At 36.5% G+C, this 20,450-nt stretch overlaps 1 protein-coding gene across 2 annotated transcripts in view; it reads right to left on the reverse strand.

Annotated features, from left to right (window-relative positions):
• Nucleotides 1–16,584, reverse strand: part of LOC131064329 (protease Do-like 1, chloroplastic) — a 165,182-nt gene extending 148,598 nt beyond the window's left edge. Inside the window, exons 1-3 of one of the 2 annotated variants that reach the window (XM_057998438.2) lie at nucleotides 16,080–16,584; nucleotides 15,928–15,971; nucleotides 14,199–14,321 (exon numbers count right to left, since the gene is read on the reverse strand). In XM_057998438.2, coding sequence (XP_057854421.2) covers nucleotides 14,199–14,321; nucleotides 15,928–15,971; nucleotides 16,080–16,436 — 524 coding nt within the window. In that variant the 5' untranslated portion in view covers nucleotides 16,437–16,584. Of the gene's footprint in view, nucleotides 1–14,198; nucleotides 14,322–15,927 lie in introns of both variants that reach the window. The other variant, XM_057998437.2, reaches the window with a different exon arrangement.
• Between the last annotated feature and the right edge of the window lie 3,866 nt (nucleotides 16,585–20,450).

The following is a 20,450-nucleotide window of genomic DNA, read 5'->3' on the forward strand; positions in this document are numbered from 1 at the left end:
TCAGCAGCTTCATTTGGTTTCAGACTTTGATTGGAGTGCAAGTTCAGCATTGGAAGAGCTTTGGCTTTGGATGTTGGGTATATTGCTTGGCACGTGGGAGTTCCTTGGCTGCCTAGATGTGACTGCAGCAGCCGTACGGCCTCCTCCTAGCTGGCACGTGGGTCGCTGATTGGTATTCATCAGCCATCTCTTTTCATTGTGCGTGGATGGTCTTTCTTGCAGCCGGCAACATTATTTTGGTTGGTAGATACTTTGCTAGCATATCATTTATGTATTTTGCCTGGTACGATTTGTAGCTATTCTGGATTGGCTGAATATTATATTATTGCACATTATTTTCCAGCCTATTTCATATTTGCTGTTGTTGTTATTCATTGTTTACCTATATCTGGAAAAATACAAACAAAAACAAAAGACACAACCTTTCTGCAACTTCTGTCTCTCTCTGAAAGATCATTTAATAAACAGGAAGAATTTATTTTAAAACAAATAATTAAAAATTACAGCCTGTCAGCTTAAAAGATCCATCAAGGATCTTTCAATGACATATGTATGGTAACTATAAATTTCATTTCTTGCAATGTCACTATGAGTTTTACTTCTCAAAATGAGTGATGATGAGGGTCAGCAAGAGGAAAAGGCTATGGGGATTGAATCTGAGACTCCAAGTACAGATAAAGGGGTGCGAAAACTAATTCTATTGGCTATGTTGCTTTTAATTGGCCCCCCCAAATTATTAAAAAAATTTCCAAGGGTTCCTTTGATAAGAAGTCCCCTTTAAGACAATTTGCAACCAAACTACAAGCAAAACCTAGGGTAATGGAAGCACTAGGCTATGGAGATGTCATTACTGTAAAATATAATTTCAAGACAGCATCACAACAGTTAATGCACACCTTCTTCATATCCAAGGCCGAGGTGTAGATGCATGTAAGGAATCATCACTTGAAAAAAGAGCTGAAATAAACAAGTTGTGGGGTTGTGGTGAAAACCAAACAATTGTACCTGCTACTTTACCATTGAGGGGTCGCCATCCTACTACTAGGACTAGGACTTCAATATGCATAATAAGGATGAGGTAGATGATGTCATTTTATTCCATGTGACTAGCTCTCCATATTATAAGGAGGCTATGGCAAAAATGATGAGAGCTAGACCATCATATGTGCCACCAAGGATTAAAAAATTGAAGACAACAAACATGGATAAGAACTATGTTGTCAGTATACAATACCTTTATCATATTTTGTTACTATGTTTTTATCCAGCTATATCTTAATTGTTTGTTGGCTTCCGGATAGTTATAGGAGTCAGTGGATAGTCATGTTATGCTTGGCAACTAATAGGGTCTTTAATAAAACTTTGAAATGTCAAGGAAAGGATTCTGATCCTTACTTGATCATCTTTAGTCTACTTTTGCAATAACTTCATGTGTGAATAAAGATATATTTTAATACTATATTTATTCATCATTTCAAGTATTAGTTTTATCAGAAAGAAGAATAAAAATTTGGCACCATCGCCTTAAAAGAAATTAAGTCTGATATAAGATATCCACGTCCTTAGACTCCGATAAAAGTAGGAAGAGACCACAATGTGGTTAGGACCAAGAGATCGGGTGATCTCTAAGATTGATAGAGAAAAAGAACGAAGAAGAAGATTACAAAAAGTAGCAAAAGAAACCCTAGTAATACAAATTCAAAACTAAATTCCATCTCAAAGTAGAAATTGGAGCCTACACAAGAGTCAGAGTCGTAGTTGAAAAAACAAATAAATAATCACATGAAGGACAAGTGGGTGGAAATAGCAAGACACCTTCCATTACCAAACAAAGCATGGGTCAATATTGCAAACCAAGTTGAAAAGTCAATACATCCTCTAGACGAAGGAAGTTAGGAGACAATCCAAAGACTGCACAAATTAAGAGTGAGTGTGTATGAAAGAAATCTTCAAGGCATCAAAGAGTTGTTTATCAAAGAAGAAAAAACTGAGCCAAAAACTCTAAGGCCCAATATTAAATCAAAGAATTGTTTTAATATTACTTCAAGTTGGGCCCAATAAATTTTATTTAAGGAGCAGCAATAATAATATTATTATTAAAATAAAGTCTTTTTAGCACTAGTAAAATAAGAAGTATTTTTAAATACTTAAAAACAAAAAGTATTTGTTAATAATTAAGGAAATTGGAATCATGGGCCCAATTGAAGTGCTATGAAAGGATGGAATTTGAATTCATTTGGATCTCATGTTTTTTGTCATCACTTTGCGATTGAATTTCTAGTTAGCTTTGTGTTCACGTTTGCATTTGAGAATGAAAAACCTTGGCTCTTTGGAGATCTTGGAGGACAAAAAACCTCAGATCCTTTAAGGCAGTTGTACTCAAGGATTGCATTTGTGCTTATTGATTGTGGTTGTTCAATTCATATTTACAAGAAAATTGTACCACATAATCAAATCAACATTTTTGGTTAAGTTCCAAGTTTATATGTTGCTACTACAGTGTCGCTACAATGAAATTAGCATTTTTGGGCCAATTTTAAAGTGGTGAAGATTTCCAGATAAAAGACCCCTCATTGCAAATCTACAATGAACATATTCAACCAATCATTTATTGAAGATGAGAGAAGATCAACACTCCATTGCACATGGTTGGCAATGCATTCAATCCAAAGAGGTATGTGCAGAGGTCAAAAATAGTTATTTAGAGCATATACAGAAAATGTATCATACTAAAAACGCTAACATCATTTGTACTGAGTAGTCAAAATTTGCCACTCTTAGGGGATATCCAAAAGAAGCCAAGCTTGATAGGGAAACTATGGCACAAAGGAACCCAATTCTATGGCAGAATATGCATGGACCTACTTCTTTGACAACCACACTAGTCATTCGCCCATTGGCCAAAGTCTACTAATGTCTCCAGTCAGACAACTATAGGAAATGGGTGATTTATCAAACATGTGAAAGCTGAAACAATAATCAAATGACCAATGTAGAGGCCAAATCTTAGTTGATTAGCAATAATGCAATATTGTAAACCCTTTGTACAATCAACCTAACACTTCCAAACAGCAAATTCAAACCCTCATAATGTTGGTATACATCCTAGAATGCAACATAAACAACAGATCTAAATTATATGTGTCAAAATATCAATTATCAATCTTGATTTATGACTGATTTCTTAGGGACAGTCATACTATCATTCACCAATGTTTATATGAAACCCTTATACATTTAAATTTAATCAAATAAGAAAGTAGAATTAGATAATGAGTTGCTAGATTAATTATGACAGCGGCTATAAACATGGAAACACCAACATAGAAACCCCAAATCTAACATTTATTTATGACAGCCAATGCAATCAACAATAATGTATACAACAGCAGCAACAAACCCTCAAAAATATCTATATTAGATCTGCAAAAGATCTAAAAATGCCTTCCAATCAGCCAAACAAATAAATACATCTAATTTGCTTGCAAATATTAATCAACCCAAACCTCCACAAGCAGAAATCTTTGATAAATCACTACAACAAGCTGAAAATGACTTCAATATATAGGCCCAAGTGTGATCATTGAATAGAATCACCTCAAATGGAGATGAGGGTTTTCATCCCCAAATCCAACCGTGGAAAGACAAAATAGTTTTCATCCTATGAATCTCCTATGCCAAGGGTTTTGTCCTTGAATTTTAAATCTCCAAAATGGAACAAATAACGCAATAACAAAATCAGATGATTTGCTTTGAGCCTTGAAATTTCTTTTATAGGTGCCTACTTCAGGCTCTCTATTTTATTTGATTTTTATTTTTATTTACTATTCCCTCCAAGTACTTGTTGACGTGTCTGAAATCGCATTGCTGCAAACTCCATACGGCCAACGCAGAATAGAATAGCCGACTGATTATCCTACTCTCTCTTGAGATAAGGAAGTCTCTAATGCTGTTTTCTAAGTTTGATCAAAGGAGACTACCTCAAGGTTTCTTTTGTCAGGTCTTGACTGCGGGATCTCTCAGTGGCTTGATGTGTTTATGCTGGAAACACAAGGGGGACTTACGTTTAACTGGCAACAAGCTAGTCTGCTGTGATTCTCGAATTATGCAATAAAGAGCAAAAGGAAAGGGTTAGGAGATCTAAAACTAACAACACGGGTATGCGGGTAGACGGATTCAACATAACCAATTCCTGCTTGGCCAGAATAGCTCACAACCTTGCAGGAACGGTGCAATCTTCAAAGGAACTTGGAAGATTTTCAGATTGGAGACGCACGGCTAAGCACCCAATTCTGGCGCAGCTCGGACGGACACCTGCAATTGAACTAAGCACAATCGAAGGCTCAAGTTAACCACACAAAAGGATACACAATCAGCAGATCCTCAGTGGTATGAGCCCGAATCTATCAAATACCTGCACACCTAAAACATAAAGATCTATCTAAAATGCTGAAAGAAACCATGCGAACAGGATGAAAACAAGACAATAAACACCAAATCAATGTTTATATATTGATCTCATCTGCCTATTACAACAATTTCTGTAGCATCTCTATGCTACTGCTAAGATCTAACCTATTCTAACTCTAAAATCTAACTATCTAGCAATTTCTAACAATCTCTCTCTAACAATCTAACTATCTAACTATCTAACCCTTTACAGAAGAAAGGCCTCTGCCTTTTATAGATATTACAATTTTGAATCAGAGGCCAGGATGGACTGCATCCAAGGGCCCTGATCTGTCTTCCAGAAGCTGGCAGCCTTGACCCATGCCTAATTAATTCTCAGTTATCCAACCAACAAATATCTCAACTAGCAACCACTTTTGGCTTTAATTCAGGTCTATCTGGTCTTCTTGGTGGTTGGGAATAGTTATCCACAAAAATATCTTGCACGGGACCCATAGGTAGTTTACAATAAAGTAGTTTCAGCTTTTTAGGAATTGAATTCCTTGAATTAAATCCATCTGTGTCTCCTTTTCTCGAGAATGCATAGACTGAGTGTTCTTTTGCTTTTTTGCCTTCAATTTCGCCGATGGACTTCATCTATGTTCAATGGCACGGTTCCCAATGCTCGGTTGCTCTTGCGCTCCTGCATCTTTCTTTTTCAATCTTTAGCACCTGGCCTTGAATTGCGACCCTTCCTCGATTTGCGTTTCAAGTCTTTCTCCTGGTTCTTCGATGACGTCCTGCGATCAACCAATTTCACTTAATTAAATTAATTTGAAAAAATTAAATAATTTAATTTTAACAAACATTAATTCAATTACAACGTCTGGCTTGAGAAGCTCTTTGCGAGATGTATCTTGAAAATGCTTCTCCTTCTCTTCGATTGTGAAATCTGATCCTTGGTCTTGATGGTGTTCGGGCGATTTACTTCTACGCGTTTTTACCTTTCGAGTCCTGGACGTTTTGAAATCTTCTTATGGCGCGATTCGGAGATTTGGAGAACTTCTGCAAATTTTAAAATCATAACACTCATGCTTTTCTGGTGAATTTTGGAGAATTTAGACATTTTGAACTGGAGATATTTTCGGAACATGGGGAGTTTATGCAAACTGAAGGGTAATTTTCGGACCTTGAACACTTCTGCAAATTAAAGACAACTTCGGATCCTTTGTAAGATTTTGCAAACTCGGAGCATTGAACGTTTTTTGCAAGTTTTCAAAACCTTTCACTTTTGGCTCATGGGTCCGATTTTGAAGACTTAAGGCGAATTTCGGACCTTGCCATCCTTTTGCAAATTTCGGAGCTTACAGGCGTTTTACAAATTTCTGAGTTTTAAAATTTCGGGGCTGGGGTCCGAAAATGGGTGTCCAAGGCAAACTTCGGATCTAGAGGAGCTTTGTAGGATTTCGCACCTTTATACCTTTTTTTCGATTTCGCCCCATGGTCCGAAAATGGACACTTTAAACGATTTTCGGGGCTTGAAGCGCTATCGTCAGTTTTCGGACCTAGTGCGTCCTTTTTTATTTCGCGTTTTTAAACCCAGGGGTCCGAAAATGGGTATTTCGGGTTTTCGGACCTGAAGCGTCCGTTTTTTAAAACTTTTCGCCCTGTTCAAAAACCTCGGACCTGAGGTCCGAAAATAAGGTTTTAAGTGATTTCGGGGGGTGGAGGCGTTTTTGCGTTTTAAACTTCGGACCTGGGGCGTGTTTTAAACATTTCACGATTCACTTTAAACGCAGGGGTCCGAAAATGGGGTTTTAAGGACTTTCGGACCTGAAGCGTCCATTTTAAAACTTCGCGTTTTCTTTTATTTTCTTCCAAGGGTCCGAAAATGAGACTTAAGTGATTTCGGACCTGGAGGCGCTTTTGTAAAATCGCGTTTTCACTTTTCGGGCCTAAAAACGCGTTTGGAAATTTAGAAGAAACTTCGAATTTCGGCCCTAGGGTCCGAAATTGGTGCTTAAGTGATTTTCGGACCTGGAAACACTTTTTGCGATTTTGTTATATTTAGAATTTTCGGCCCTAGGGTCCGAAAATGATGTTTAAAGTGAATTTCGGACCTTGAGGGTCGTTTGGCAACTTTTAACTTTTCCAACTTTTGGCTTCTGGGTCCGAAATTGAGCATATGGAATATAACATTTAAGTATAAGTGAACATATGGAAATGTCACTTATACTTTAAGTTATATTCCATATATACTTTCAGGATGTTTGAGAGTGGTTTCGGCCCTCCAGGAGTTATATTGCAAATTCTAGTTTTTGGAGGTTTCCTCAGTTTTCAGAGTTAGCCAAATTTCAGGATCAGGACAGAAAGGCACAAACTGGGGGTCCCTGTCCAAGACGGGGATGGGTGTGCGATTCGCACAACAGTACTTTAAATACTTCGAAATTACATCCAAAGGCCCTTTCTGAAATACATTGAATAAAGGGTTAAAATAATAAAAACACTTATTAAGCATCACATAGGACCTAAGATTCATATTTTGGTAACCCATTTGAAAATAAAGTGATTGTGCCCAACATTATTAATTCTTTTAATTTTATAAAGGGGAGTGGGGGGCACATGACACTTCTTCTACTACTAAAGGAATTGGTCTACTTATAACTTCATCCACTGTATTAATAGAAACAACCTTAACTCTAAGAGGATAGAGAAACTTGTAGTTGTACATGGCACCTTGTGTTTCATTGACCACAACATGCTTGCATACAAGAACAATCTAGCAGCCCCATGAGATGTAGGGCCAGAGGAGCCAACACAAGTTGATGATGATGCCAAATAGATAGGTTAATTTGATATTGATTTGGAGGAGATTGACCTCAAGGAGTCCAAAAATTTGACTGATGAGGGGTTTGGCACATACTTTAGGGATGATTAGAGGTATTGGGCCACTGGCCAATTTTATGTGAAATTTGAATGTAATTGTAAGAATTGAGGAGTTTGGCACATACTTTAGGGGTTCCTGCCACTTGTGGGCCAGGGAGATCATGCCCTTGGGCTTAGTTGCAATGAATAGTTCCGGACACCCTTTTGTGTTATCCTCTCCAATCCCTATGATGGTTGGTTGTGGGAAGTGAAACTAAAGAATAGAAGCAATTGTGTATGGGTTAGTGAGGAGACACGCTTGAGAGAGCAAATACGGATTCCCCCTCTAAGTAGACCACCCCATGTTGGATGGACAAGGGTTCCTGCCACTTGTGGGCCAAGGGTTGTTATATTATACCCTTGGGCTTAGCTGCGGCAAATGGTTCTGGGCACCCAATCAAGCTTTTCTCTCCAATTCCTACTATGGTTGATTCTTGGAAATGAAATGTAGATTAGACCCCAATGAGTGATGTTATTCAACTTAAATACTTATTTGTTTTTTTTAAAGATTCAATAGCTATTGTATGATTTGATTATAGTATACTTTTTTATTATTAGTACAATTGATTATATATGCATTTATATATTATTGGATCCTTGGCCCTTATGGAAATAATTGGCCTTATGAATTACATTTCAAATGTTGACAAACGTTAATGCAAGGATTAAACCAAAGTTTATGTTGGAAAGGACATTGTTAATTGGTAAGTTTGTATTTTTATGAACTATACTTCTTATTTTAATTGAACTTGTGATTTTAGGGCAATATTTAAGAATATCCAAAATGCACTACAAGATTTAAGATTTAAGTTTTATTCTTTTTTTCAGTTTTTTGTTTGCAAATGCATTTTCTCTTTCATCTCATCCATTGTGCATGTGATTAGGTATGTTCACATAGACTCTCCTAGTCTTGGAGAGATTTATGAGATATCTGACAACATCCTTGGCTAAATGAAGCAAGCAATTTATAGTAGGAACTAGGAACCCTAATTTGGTATTATAAAAGGAGCATACCAAGCCAATTGTAACATGGAAATGGAACACTATGAACACTCTATTTCATAAAATTTCCTATGCTCTAAACCCAATCTCAAGGGAGATACCACACCCAATCTAAGTAGAATCTCAAGTCCAAGTTCCATAGGCACTCCAAGTAGAGGAACCCAATGCCACACCTCCCCAAATCCAAAAGCAGGGGTAAGAATCAATCCCCAAAATTGGCCATATGCAAAGGAATATGAGGGCATGAAGACGGAATCAAGAATTCAAGTTCAAGCCAATAATGAAAGACTCTTGACTGTGATAAAAAACTCTGATTTGGCCCAGGGAGAAGTGTTGAAAAAGAGCATAAAGATTATTGAAAGGGTAAAGTCTAAAGATTGCCATATAATGAAAACAATAAGACTCATGACAAACTCAGCTTAAACAAGTGAGGTAGGATCCCACTCTAAAATTGCTCGAGGACTGATTCTTATCAGGCAGAAAAGACTGTGCCCTCCACTCTGCAAAGTTCAGTGGTTGGCTTTGGAAAAGGAATAAGCATTGTTGCTAAGACATTCCATGTGCTGAAATTATTCAATAGGTTTTGAGCCCAAGCCATGGCAGTCCCAAGCCGGATCGGAACAAAGGCAACTCAAAATTCAGTGTTTTTTAATCTCAAAAGTCAGATTATGTCTTATTCCTAGAAGTGTTCCAAATGCCGAACTTTAGGCCAAGTTCATCTAATCTCTGCAAAGTTCGGCTTTTGCATAAAGTTCTGGGTTAAGTTCTTTTCCCAAACCTTTTCCAAACCCCTAGGTTTTAGCTGAAGTTCTGACCTTGCCTTTGAAGTTTGATGTCAGCAAGAAAAAAATCAGACTTATCTCCTATTCTAAATGTCCTTCCTAACACCAAGATTTAGACCTGATTCTGATTTTGCAGTCACAAAGGGATAGGGGTTTCATCCTTAAGGCCTTTCTCTTACTGAGATTCAGACCTAAGTTAGAATTTTTCAGCCACAAACTCGGTATTTGCATAAAATGTTGAATTAAACCTTAATCCTTTTGGCATTCCTAAGGCCGAAGTTCATCTAATCTTTACTAAGTTCAGTATTTGCAATGAAAAGAGGATTAAGCCTAAATTCCTCTGGCCTTCCAACCTCTGAACTTAGCTCTGAATTTCATCTTTTCACTGCAAAAACTCGGCATTTTCACTAAAACTACATTAGCCCTTAATCCTAATGGGTTTCCTTTTGCCTAAGTTCAGACCAAACTTTGCACAAATGCTCCAGGTTCAGTGGTAACACACAAAGGGGGATTAGGACTTATTCCTAAGGGGTGTCCTAGTACCGAAGAGGAAGCTGAATTTCACCATCCCTGCTGCAGACTTGGTATTTTCACTGAAAATCAGAATGTGCTTTATTCCAAAGTAAGTTTCACCATACTAAATTCGCAGCCCTCTCCTAACTTAAGAGTTTGAATCAGAAAATCTTCTGTTTGCAGCAGTCTTAAGTCCAAGTTTCAAGGGAGATACTCTATGTGGTGATGACACTCCAAGTCAAACTAAGCCCTTTACTTCCAAAACTCTTCCAAATACCGAAGCAAAGATGACTTTCCAGGCCCTAGTCCATAGGGCATGATGATGTTCAATAAAAGGCTAAATGCTGCGGAGAGCAAGTCTCCAATGAATGTGATAATAATGAATGAATGACTAGATGAAAATAAGGTTGATCCTCGAATTTGTTTGTCCATGCAGGGTAAGGTGGTTACCAAGGGAACCCGAGGGATGGAAGGACCAAAGAGATAAGGACCACCCATGGATCCAAAGGGCGGATGAAGTATAGCACACAAATTGAAGATATGATCGTGATCAAGCTAGAGGATGAAGTCCAGCGCACAGATTGAAGATATGATCGTGATCAAGCTAGAGAATGAAGATGCAACGTGTAGGATTGAAGGTGTGATCATAGAGCAGTGCCAAATACAAAGTACGAGGATAGGAGACCACTACCACCAACAACGACGCAACAAGATGAAAGCCAGGGCTTAAGGTTGAAGGAAGAGTCACAGAGTAGTGTTCAGCAGGTCCAATTAGTGCTATTTCCAAAACTCTGGAAAACAATGACAAGACGCCCAGAATGCTACAAGAGTATGCAGAAATAGAAAAAGAACAGCTAGAGATGACAGAAAAATGAATTTATTATAATAGCAAATAACCTATTATAAGATATTTACTTTGGGGCCCAGTTTAATGCAATACAAAAGGGAGCCAAAAGTTAGTTATTTCCCCTACTGCCAAGTTTACCTTTTTGTGCCTCGGGCCCCATGAATTTTTGTCTTCTAGTGGGGTTAATTGAAAACAGTTGAAGGTAGCTGAAAAGGTGGTTGGAAGTTGTTGAGGCCATTAACCAAAAGCTGTCAAGGTTTCTAGAAGGCAGATCAGGGCCATTGGATGAATTGAATCCTGGCCACTAATTCAAAATGTAAAATCTATAAACGGCCAGTGCCTCTCTCATCGTAAAGGGTTAGACAGTTAGAATTTTAAAAGCTAGCAAGTTAGAAGTAGCTGTACTTAGAAGTCGAAGTAGAATAGAATAGGAATTGTTGGACAGGAATTGTTGTAATAGCAGTTAGAACAAATGAATAAAGCATTGAAGCATGGTGTTTTGCTATTTGCCCTAACCTGATTGCGTGGTTTCTTTTCATCAAGTTAGTTGAAGTTCAATGTCTTAATGGTTAAGTGTGAGGGTATTTGATTTGATTTTAGGTTCATACCATTAGAGGCTTGTTGATTGTAAGTCCCTGTGGATGGTTAGTCTGAGCCTATTACTGCTCTTAGTTCAATTGTGAATGTTTGTTTTGATTGCGCCAGAATCGGGTATCCAAATGAACGTTCATGGTCTGAAAATCTTTTATTCCCCTTTGGAGCTTGCACTATTCCTGTGGAGTTGTGAGTTTATCTCTAGCTGAGCAGGAACTAGTTTATTGGAAATCTATCTATCTGCGGCATCAACCATCGATATCATCGTCCCTAGGTTTTCTAAACCTTGTCCCTTTGCTATTTATTTCACCCAATTTGAGAAGTAAAGCATCACCAGATTGCCATACCAGATGCAAGCCATCTTGTCAGATGCATAAGTCCCCTCATGATTACCAGCAAATCACATCGACACTGAGTTATCCTAGGCATAGTCATGACCTGACGATGGGAACCTTGAGGTTCTTCTGTTTGGACAGTTAGGAGGCATACAGGATCTCCTTATACAAGAGATGATAGGATACATTCAATATTTTATTCTGCATTGACAGAAAGTGTAAACTTTGCCGATCAACACATTCCCCTTTTTCTCTGCCAGCATAATTTTTTATAATTCTGAATTGGTACAATGTAGTGTAGGAAAGCCAATCCAATCTGCAAAATCCTGCTCAGATTCACTCCTTGAATATCCACAATTTTCATGTCAAATTCCTTAAGTGCATAAAGATAAAACTTAAAATGTATAGGTAGTTTTCTGGGTCACCACCAAGTGGAAAATTGATTTGGTGTAGGAAAGATCCCTTATGCAAGCATTTTCTTTTCCCATTTAATATATATTAACTTGAGGTGTACAGCACTAACCACCCTCTGGATTTGAACATGTGACTTCCATTGTGGAGTACATATCCATTCACAGTCAGGTTAACTTGGGCTGGACTACAGGAGGGAATATCACTCTCTTCAAAATGCTAATTGGGCTATTGCTAGTTCTTAGTACACTCTCCTCTTCCTCCCAATAGCAATCAGACTCAAGATGATGAAACTGATCAAGTCCAAAGCAAAAAGATTTGTGAGTGAAGGCAGCTCCAACTTACATCGTGCATTGTTTAAAATGAAAGACAGCATCCAGGACATGGGCAGCGAATTTGAGAAAAGAGGCTTGATATTGCTTTATTTGAAAAATGTATTGCTCTACTTGTAACTTACATCCAGCAACAGAAAGAGTGCCAAGATGTTACGCAGGAATGTCTCAAGAACCACACAGAATGTGTCAATGATTTGAGGCAGAATTGCTAAAATCTTCAAAGCAGGACTGAAACTATTGAGCAAAACTTGACAACTGAGAGAGAAAAGAGAATATTTGCAAGGTTATGTTAAAAAACAATCAGGAATCCAGTGCCAAACAGCATGTGCCCCAACACTCAGATCTTTTAAAACCACTGTCAGAGGTGGCGAATGGAAGTCTTCATTCTACAAATACCAGTCCAGGACAGTCATACCTTACAGGTTCCCTCAAGGGGAAAAGCTGGCAATGTAAGCTCAAGTTTCTGCAAATACTAGCTCTGCACCTGGCTTCCCAACCCTGAGGGAAGCACAAATTTTTAAATGTGTTCAACATCAACCCACCCTGAATCTCTAAGATTCTAACCTCAAATGCAATTTTGGTTCAATGTTCATTTTCAGTAATTTTCTACAATCAATTGGGTGTGAAGACATGTATCATATTCATCACCATACTGACTATTTGGCTTATTAAGTACAGTTTACTTTCTGAAGTCCTTGTCCTAAACAAACTGTTTAAATCTTAAATACTGAAAATTCCTACTAAGTAATTCTGTGTGATTTCTAAGCTACATGCTCTCTCAAGGTGATATCTACTCAACTCATTATTACCCAAGTAATCGGTTAATGTTCAAGCCAATATTGAAAAAAAATTCAATTTTCCTTTTATTTAATATAATTTAGTCTTTGTATCAACAATGGTTGCTATGTGTTGTCTTCATCAGGAGAGAAATTGGGAATGATTTGGGTACTCTCCTACCTGGAAATTTCACCCTTGTGATGCTGCAGAGAGATGCACCATCTTCTCCTTTCTTCTAACTTTCACTTTAGGTTTATTGGTAGTTCCTAGATATTGTAACTTGCATTGACTCTAAATCTCAATTTCTGGATGTAGCTCTTACATTTCACCCCAAGGTAGCTTTAGGTGAAAAAGCTTCTTATTTTACAATTATATAGAATTTGGCAATTTTAATTCTTTGTGTGGAATTAATATACACAACCCTATCCCCCTTTACCTGAGTTCTAGTTCCCTCACGATGTACTATGTACCAATAATCTGTGTATCCCTTCACCAACACGCCCATGTAACAATAGGATACATGCTAACCAAGTAGAATCATTGGGAAAGAGACTTCATGAGAGATTTGGTTGATCATATAGCTTTCTCTAAAGGTGTGAAGGTGCATCTAACTCAAACATAATACTAGCTTTAATCATTGCAGTGTCATAGTGCTTGAATAAGTGTAAGTGCTTGCCCTCATCTATTTCAAGTGCAGAAGGTGGGACCATTGAACTAGATCGGTTCAATATTCAAATGCAGTTTAATCATTTTCAGAAACAAAAGTATATAAATGACATTTAGAGCTCCCCAAAAAATTAAAATTAATTGCTCAATCAGCTAGGGGACTTGGTTTAAAAAATGATTTCCCTCTTCTGATATCTAATTGTATTTCAAAAGTACTTGTATTACAAATTATCTTTATCTACTTCACACGAAGAACGCAAGCATATTGCACTAGCTTTATTCTAATTGTGTACTATAATTTATAAATTCTTGTTAAGTGATTAAACTCAATGGACTCAACAGCTAGGGGAGCTGACTTCACAAATATTCCTTTCTCAGATGCAAATTTTGTATTTTAGTCGTTGTAGTCCAACAGAACATGCTGTCATGACTCATCTTTAAGACTACTTAATGTTCTCCAGGATATTATCCTAAAATACATACCATCTAGAAAAATAAAAAGTTGTCATGGATTCATATTTACACAGGTAACTACCCTTATGTTCTGGATCAACACATCATTAGTCAACACTAATTTCATATATGATCTACAACCAGTTCATGAACAATACACATAACCAACCTGAGATCAGAGGCACCTCTGATAACATGATAATTAGTAACAATATGCCCCTTTTGATCCCATATAAAACCTGATCCCGAACCCTGAGGAACTTCCAAAACATCCAGTGTGAAAGCATCCTGCCTGTAACAATGGATGAACATAATATATCAGTGCACTTTAAGTATTAGAAACTAAATGGCCACTCCCAACATAACAGCACAACATTTTTGAGAAAATTTTGTCATAATTTAGAAGTTAACAGTAGTAGAACAATTGATGGATCCATACATCTAGTTCAAACAGAAAGAATTCCACTGCACATAGACTGGTAGAAGTGAAATGATGTAATAAACCTTTGCTAAATTACAGCCTAACATGGTTTAGTGAAGTTGATCCTATAAAACTCTCTCTTGCAACCAAGTATCGATTTTTAGTGAGCAAGAAGCAACAGCCGCTTTGAACTCCCTGTTGTTATGGCTCCATCCTAAACACTTTTTTTAGGTACTTTCCCTTTGCAGGGTGGCCTTACATCAGCTGAGAAACAGTTACAAGGGAACTCCCATCCTATGATAGGTAGAAAGACTAAAATCTACATAGGTAGGTCTGTTTCAAAAACTACTAAACCCTCCTAAGCTGAATTGAGTATTATCCTTGAGAAAGGTTGCTTTGAATCTTGTTTCTAGAACAAATCGAAAGCAACCAGACTTATCATATACCATGTCCGTTTGCAAATTTCTCTGATCATCCAAGTCTTCTCTCAAAGAGGACATCTCTCATAAGACTGAATATCCAAGTATCTCTATATTCTGGATAGGAAAGAGGAATGAATTGAAAAATGTTCATCAGCCAAGACTTTTAAGTATCAGAACAGGCAGCAACTTGCCCTGGATTTCACACTCTGGTGAAATAAGCACTACAGAATTCAACAGAATAATCAAAAATGGTAACTGTTAAAAGTAATCATAAAGGGTATTAAAATAATTTACTGAAATTTCAGTTCTTTAAAGAGCATTGGAACAAACTCTAAAAAAATAAGCAACAAAAAGTCAATAATGCCAAAATTTTACAGACTCCCAAGAATAAATTCACAACAAATCATCAGGAATCATTTCTGTAACAAAACTTACAAAGTAGTGCATGGCGCATGGGCGCATGGTGTAATGGTATGTTTATTGAATGTTTGGTAATAGGTATTAAGTTGATCCTTACAAGTCCCAAAGTAGATATTGTGGTTTTGGTTGAGTTGATCTTTGGTGTAATGGTATGAATATTGGATGTTTGTTCATAGGTATCCAGTTCAAACCCCACATATTGTCCTGTTGGTTGGGTTGGTTAGTTGCCTGAATATTTCAATGTATGGGAATGACACCCCCGTTTGTGGCTTCAACAGTTAATCGCTCAATAAAAAACACAACTTACAAAGCAAAAAAAAAAAAATTACAACCTGAGAAATTGACCCTCATTTAACAGTGTGCTGAAACTAGCCCTCAACAATTCAGTAAAAAATTTCAGTAATGAACTTATTTTTTATTATTTGCTAAATTTCTCAAGTGAGGTGTCCATTAATTTTAATTTCTACCTCATACTGGTATAAATCAGAGTATGTTTACAAACATTGATGTAAACTAACTCAGAAAGTGTCTTCCCAGAAATGGCATCACTCCTCTACTTGTACTCCATTTACGAATAGAAATCAAAAAGTAATTTCCAATTAACAGGGAAATCAGCACAAAAATATAAATATTACCTGACGGCGAGATTGGTAATGTAAACAACGGAAGGAGTATTATCCTGGAAGAGTCTCACAGTGGCGAGTTCATCAGTCTGTAGTTTTCGAGGAGAAGTAACCACAAAAGCATTGGCGCTATCCACATTACACGTTACAACAGAAAACATTACCGCTAAGCTTGTACACCACACAAATAAATGATCAGCATCTGTTATGGAAGTTAAGAGCTTTTCGACACCTCGATGGCATTTGAGCAAAGCAGAGCTGCCTGCGGAGAAGAATAATTTGAAATCTATAGTTTGGGAGGGACTCGAACCAGGGCCGCTTTGGACTGAAAAGCTGCCATCCGATTGCAGCTTACTCTTAACCGGTAGGCTTAGACTGGTTTTGGATGATTTTGTAGATAATTTATGAGAGGCAAGCGTTTTGTTAGAGAATTTCTGGAAGGGTTTGAATGCAATGGCAGAAGGAGAAGATATTACAATGGCAGAAGGAGAAGATTTTGCAATGGCAGAGGAAGAAGCCATGGGTCGATGGAGTTAACCATCCAATCCCAAAGCGCTCACTGGGTAGAGAAAATGGGAATGTCAGCCAAAGTTCTAGATCATTGTACACATTCCCCGAAATTTTTGGTTAAAAGCCAAATTTGTTGTAATTCGTTTACGTGAGCATATGTGATGGGTGGATCAAGTTGAATTTGTAGTCTGTTTTAAGATAGGTTTTATATTTCCTTCAATTTCATGGGAAACCTTAATTTGAATTCTTGTTTTTAAACTTAAGATTTTTAAACTTAAGATTTATGACTGATACAAGAAATTTTAATAATGTTCAAGAGATTATGAAAATTCTTGTTTTTAACCTTAAGATTTATGATTGATACAAGAAATTTTAATAATGTTCAAGAGATTATGAAAAAACCAAAGTAAAATTTCAAGGAGTGAGATGCAATTAAAAGAAATAGTAAGGCAATAAGGTATTAGGTTGAATTTGTTTTGGTTATTTATTTAACATATATAATGTAATTATGTTTTGTATGTTTAAATGAGTGAGAATATATTTTTTTAATAATAAAGGTATTAAATAAATGTTATTTTAAAAATTCAAAATTGTTAAAAAGTTGATTTGATTTTATATTATTTTGTATATAATGATGGAAAATATAATTTAAATTCATTTTTGTTCTTTTAAATAAATATTATGAAAGATATGTTTTGAATTTCTATAAAAAAATTTCTAACTTTTTAAAATAAAATTTATAATTGTAAAGGAATAAAGCACACTACATCAATATTGTACTAATTAAATAGATTAAGCCTATAGTAAATGATTAGTTTAGATTCTAGGAGGGAAATCAAAGAATATGATGTTTGGAATGAAGATACATTTCTGGGCACCAAGTTTGGTGCATAAGGTCTCTTTACAACTCTATAAATTAAACTCCTTCAATGTGAAAAAATAGTGCAATAGTAGAATTTGGAGGTATACTACAAGTACAAGAACCTAAGAAGGAACAAGTTGAAGCAGAGAGAGGTCATTCATAGGTACACTAGAACTACCATAATAAAGGCAGAGAGGAGAATAGAAGTGTGTGATAAGTTATAATCTTGTTTTAAAGATAATGTATACTTGACCTTTTTTCTTGGTGGAGTTTTTTCTTGCAAAGGTTTCTTCACATAAATCTCATGTCACATGATTCTTTTATGTTGTTGATTTATCCCTCTTTGTTGCTATATTATGGTTATTTTATCTTTTATTTACTGTTGTCTTTTATTTACTGTTCTAAGCTTACATAAGGTGATGCTATTAAGCATGCTATGTTGGTTGATTTTTAGCATCATAAAGAATATAGATCTAATCATGGAATTTCATGTTAAAATTACATAATTTTAGATTTGCATACAAACTTTAGATTGTCATATTGTAGTAATCTAAGATTGGTATCTCAACAACTGATGTTATAACTTGAGAATATATATCTTTAATATCAATTTGTTAGATAGAGATTGAAATGTTTTGAACAAGTGGTATCGGAGATAATCTGGTGTAAGAACCATTATATTGGTAAGAAGAGGGATTTGTTACCTTTCTTGAAGTGTTGCATACCTGTGGGATGCAATGATTGTTCTATGAGTTAACCTTGTCTTACAAATCTATGTGATTAGAAGCCATGTATATTGTCATTGTGATCTATGTTGGGCACTAGAAGCTCATGACTATGGATCTTCATGGAGTTGTTCATGTTTCTTACACAATGGTAGCTCAGAGTTCTTGTTTAACAATATGTGAATATTCTCTTGTTTGGTGGTTTTGTTCTTTTACCTTGTTCTCATGTGTAGTGAGAAGGTGTTCATGTTGGGTAGTTACACTTGACATCCTAGTCATATGGAGAAATACTTAACTATTTGGACTGTGTAATGGAGTTATTATATTGGCTTCATGGTTTTAGCCCATAGTTATATTTGTAATGTCATAAATTGTATACCCTATACAATTTCATACTATGTTTAGCATTCATGATTGTATCTAACCTAGTTCAAACAAGCTCAATTGGGTGTCGATTTGCAATATTGCTCTCAACCCTTGTGCCTAGACCTTTGTACAACCAAAAAGGGCTAGACAAGATTTCATAGCACCTCTATCCTCCCAATTTGGCTCCAAATTTGAATATTAGAATGTAATCCTCGAGCCCTTATCAAATATAATCTTAAATGTCAACCTCTCCTGAAAATGTTGCTTGTGAGTAGGTGTTAATTGCATATAAAAAGAAACTTTGTCTCTCATTTCCAACATATTCTAAGATCTCTCTCCAATCCTAAGCAATCATGATCAATCACGTGAAGAATTTTGAGGGGGATATCAAGCTTATTGTAATATGCTATCAAGTATCATTCATTCACTAATACATTTGGTCTAGAATTCCGACGAAGAAGGTATATTTTGACCAAATTTGATTTTTTTTTGAAAAAATGTCTGAATTCGTCGGAATTCCGACGATAATTTCACATTTGGTTTCGACGGAGAAGGCATTAGCAATGAAAATTTTTTTTTTTCCAAAAAATTGTCTACGTTCGTCGAAATTTCGATGACAACGGGCATTACCTAAAAAAAAAAAAGGGCAAGTCATTTGTGCATTCAATCCCGCGCAGGCTCCCGCATCGACCTCAACCCCTAGCAAGATCAAACGGCACACTCACCATTCGAGGTACTTTCACACACTCACCATTCGAGGTAGAATCTTCACCTTCATTTCAGATTTGCATAATATGAGGAATTGTTGAATCTTCACCTTCATTCATTGAATCTTCGGATTTGCATAATATGAGGAATTGTTGAATCTTCACCTTCATTCATTGAATCTTCGGATTTGCATAATATTTGCATGAGGAATTTTGGATTTGCATAATATGAGGAATTGCTTGGGTAGAATCTTCACCATTCGAGGTAGTTGAATCTTCACCTTCATTCATTGATTTGCATATATTTTGAATTGCTTGCATCCCACCCATTGCTTGAGCTATCCACTACATTTCATAACTACTCATGCTTTGTCGTTCCTAGGTCAACATCATCGAAAGTCTTTTAATGTTGCCCCCATGCCTCAGTTGTCAATGTTCAGTCTTCCCCTTTCGCCACCATGAATTGTATACGGCCCTGAGGGTAATCGACCTCTCTTTCTCTTTTCTCTCTCTCCCACCCTGCCCCTACCATGGCACTAGGATGTATACACAGCGATGAACGAGCTAACCGGTTAAAGGATCAACCTTTCACAGGTAGCATTGATGAGTTTCTAGTTCTCATTAGAAGATGGAGTAGGAGAGGCCATTGTCAAACTATTTTTGTAGTTATCAACCACACCCCCTCTAACAGTGAGGTAGTTCCGGATAGCTACTTAAATTTTTCATGTTTTATGTTAAGGTCTTTAGTTGGAAAACCATCTTCCTTTTCTACTATTTTTTTTGTCTATTGTGTTTCCTTGCACATTTACAAATGTGTGTGAGAGTAATCTTGAACCATTTCTAGGGAGGTATCTAGCAGAGGAAGCTTCATAACATTAGAGTTTGTGTTAATATGTTCCAAATATAAATGTAAATAAAAAATTGACAAATATACCTCAAATTTGAAATGCTTGGCATGAAGTTCCATACAAGCCTTAATGTTTCTATAACATGTTAGTGTATGCTTTCATCATGGAAAAACATAATGTAGTTGATCATAAATGATGTAACAAAGTTGTATCTTTGAATGCCTTGTTCCTTGATTATAGATCTATGCTCAATTGATTTGAATTGCTTGATTGAAAAATTGGTAGATGTGGGTTGGAGTTGATAGGGGTTTGAAATGAGAAATAGACTTGTATCTATCTGCAACTTGCACCTTTTCAAATTGAAATTTTGGAAAAGTCCAAATTTGGAGAGGAAATTTCTACTATTTGTGAATCCAACATTCATCTTTCAAATTTTAGGTCCAATTTCCATGAATAAGGGTTCCCAAGACCCTAGTCCTAGAAAATTGAGCCATGAGGAACATCATGAATAAGGGAA

The sequence above is a fragment of the Cryptomeria japonica genome, chromosome 3 (genome assembly GCF_030272615.1).
Source record: "Cryptomeria japonica chromosome 3, Sugi_1.0, whole genome shotgun sequence".
Lineage (NCBI taxonomy): Eukaryota > Viridiplantae > Streptophyta > Pinopsida > Cupressales > Cupressaceae > Cryptomeria > Cryptomeria japonica.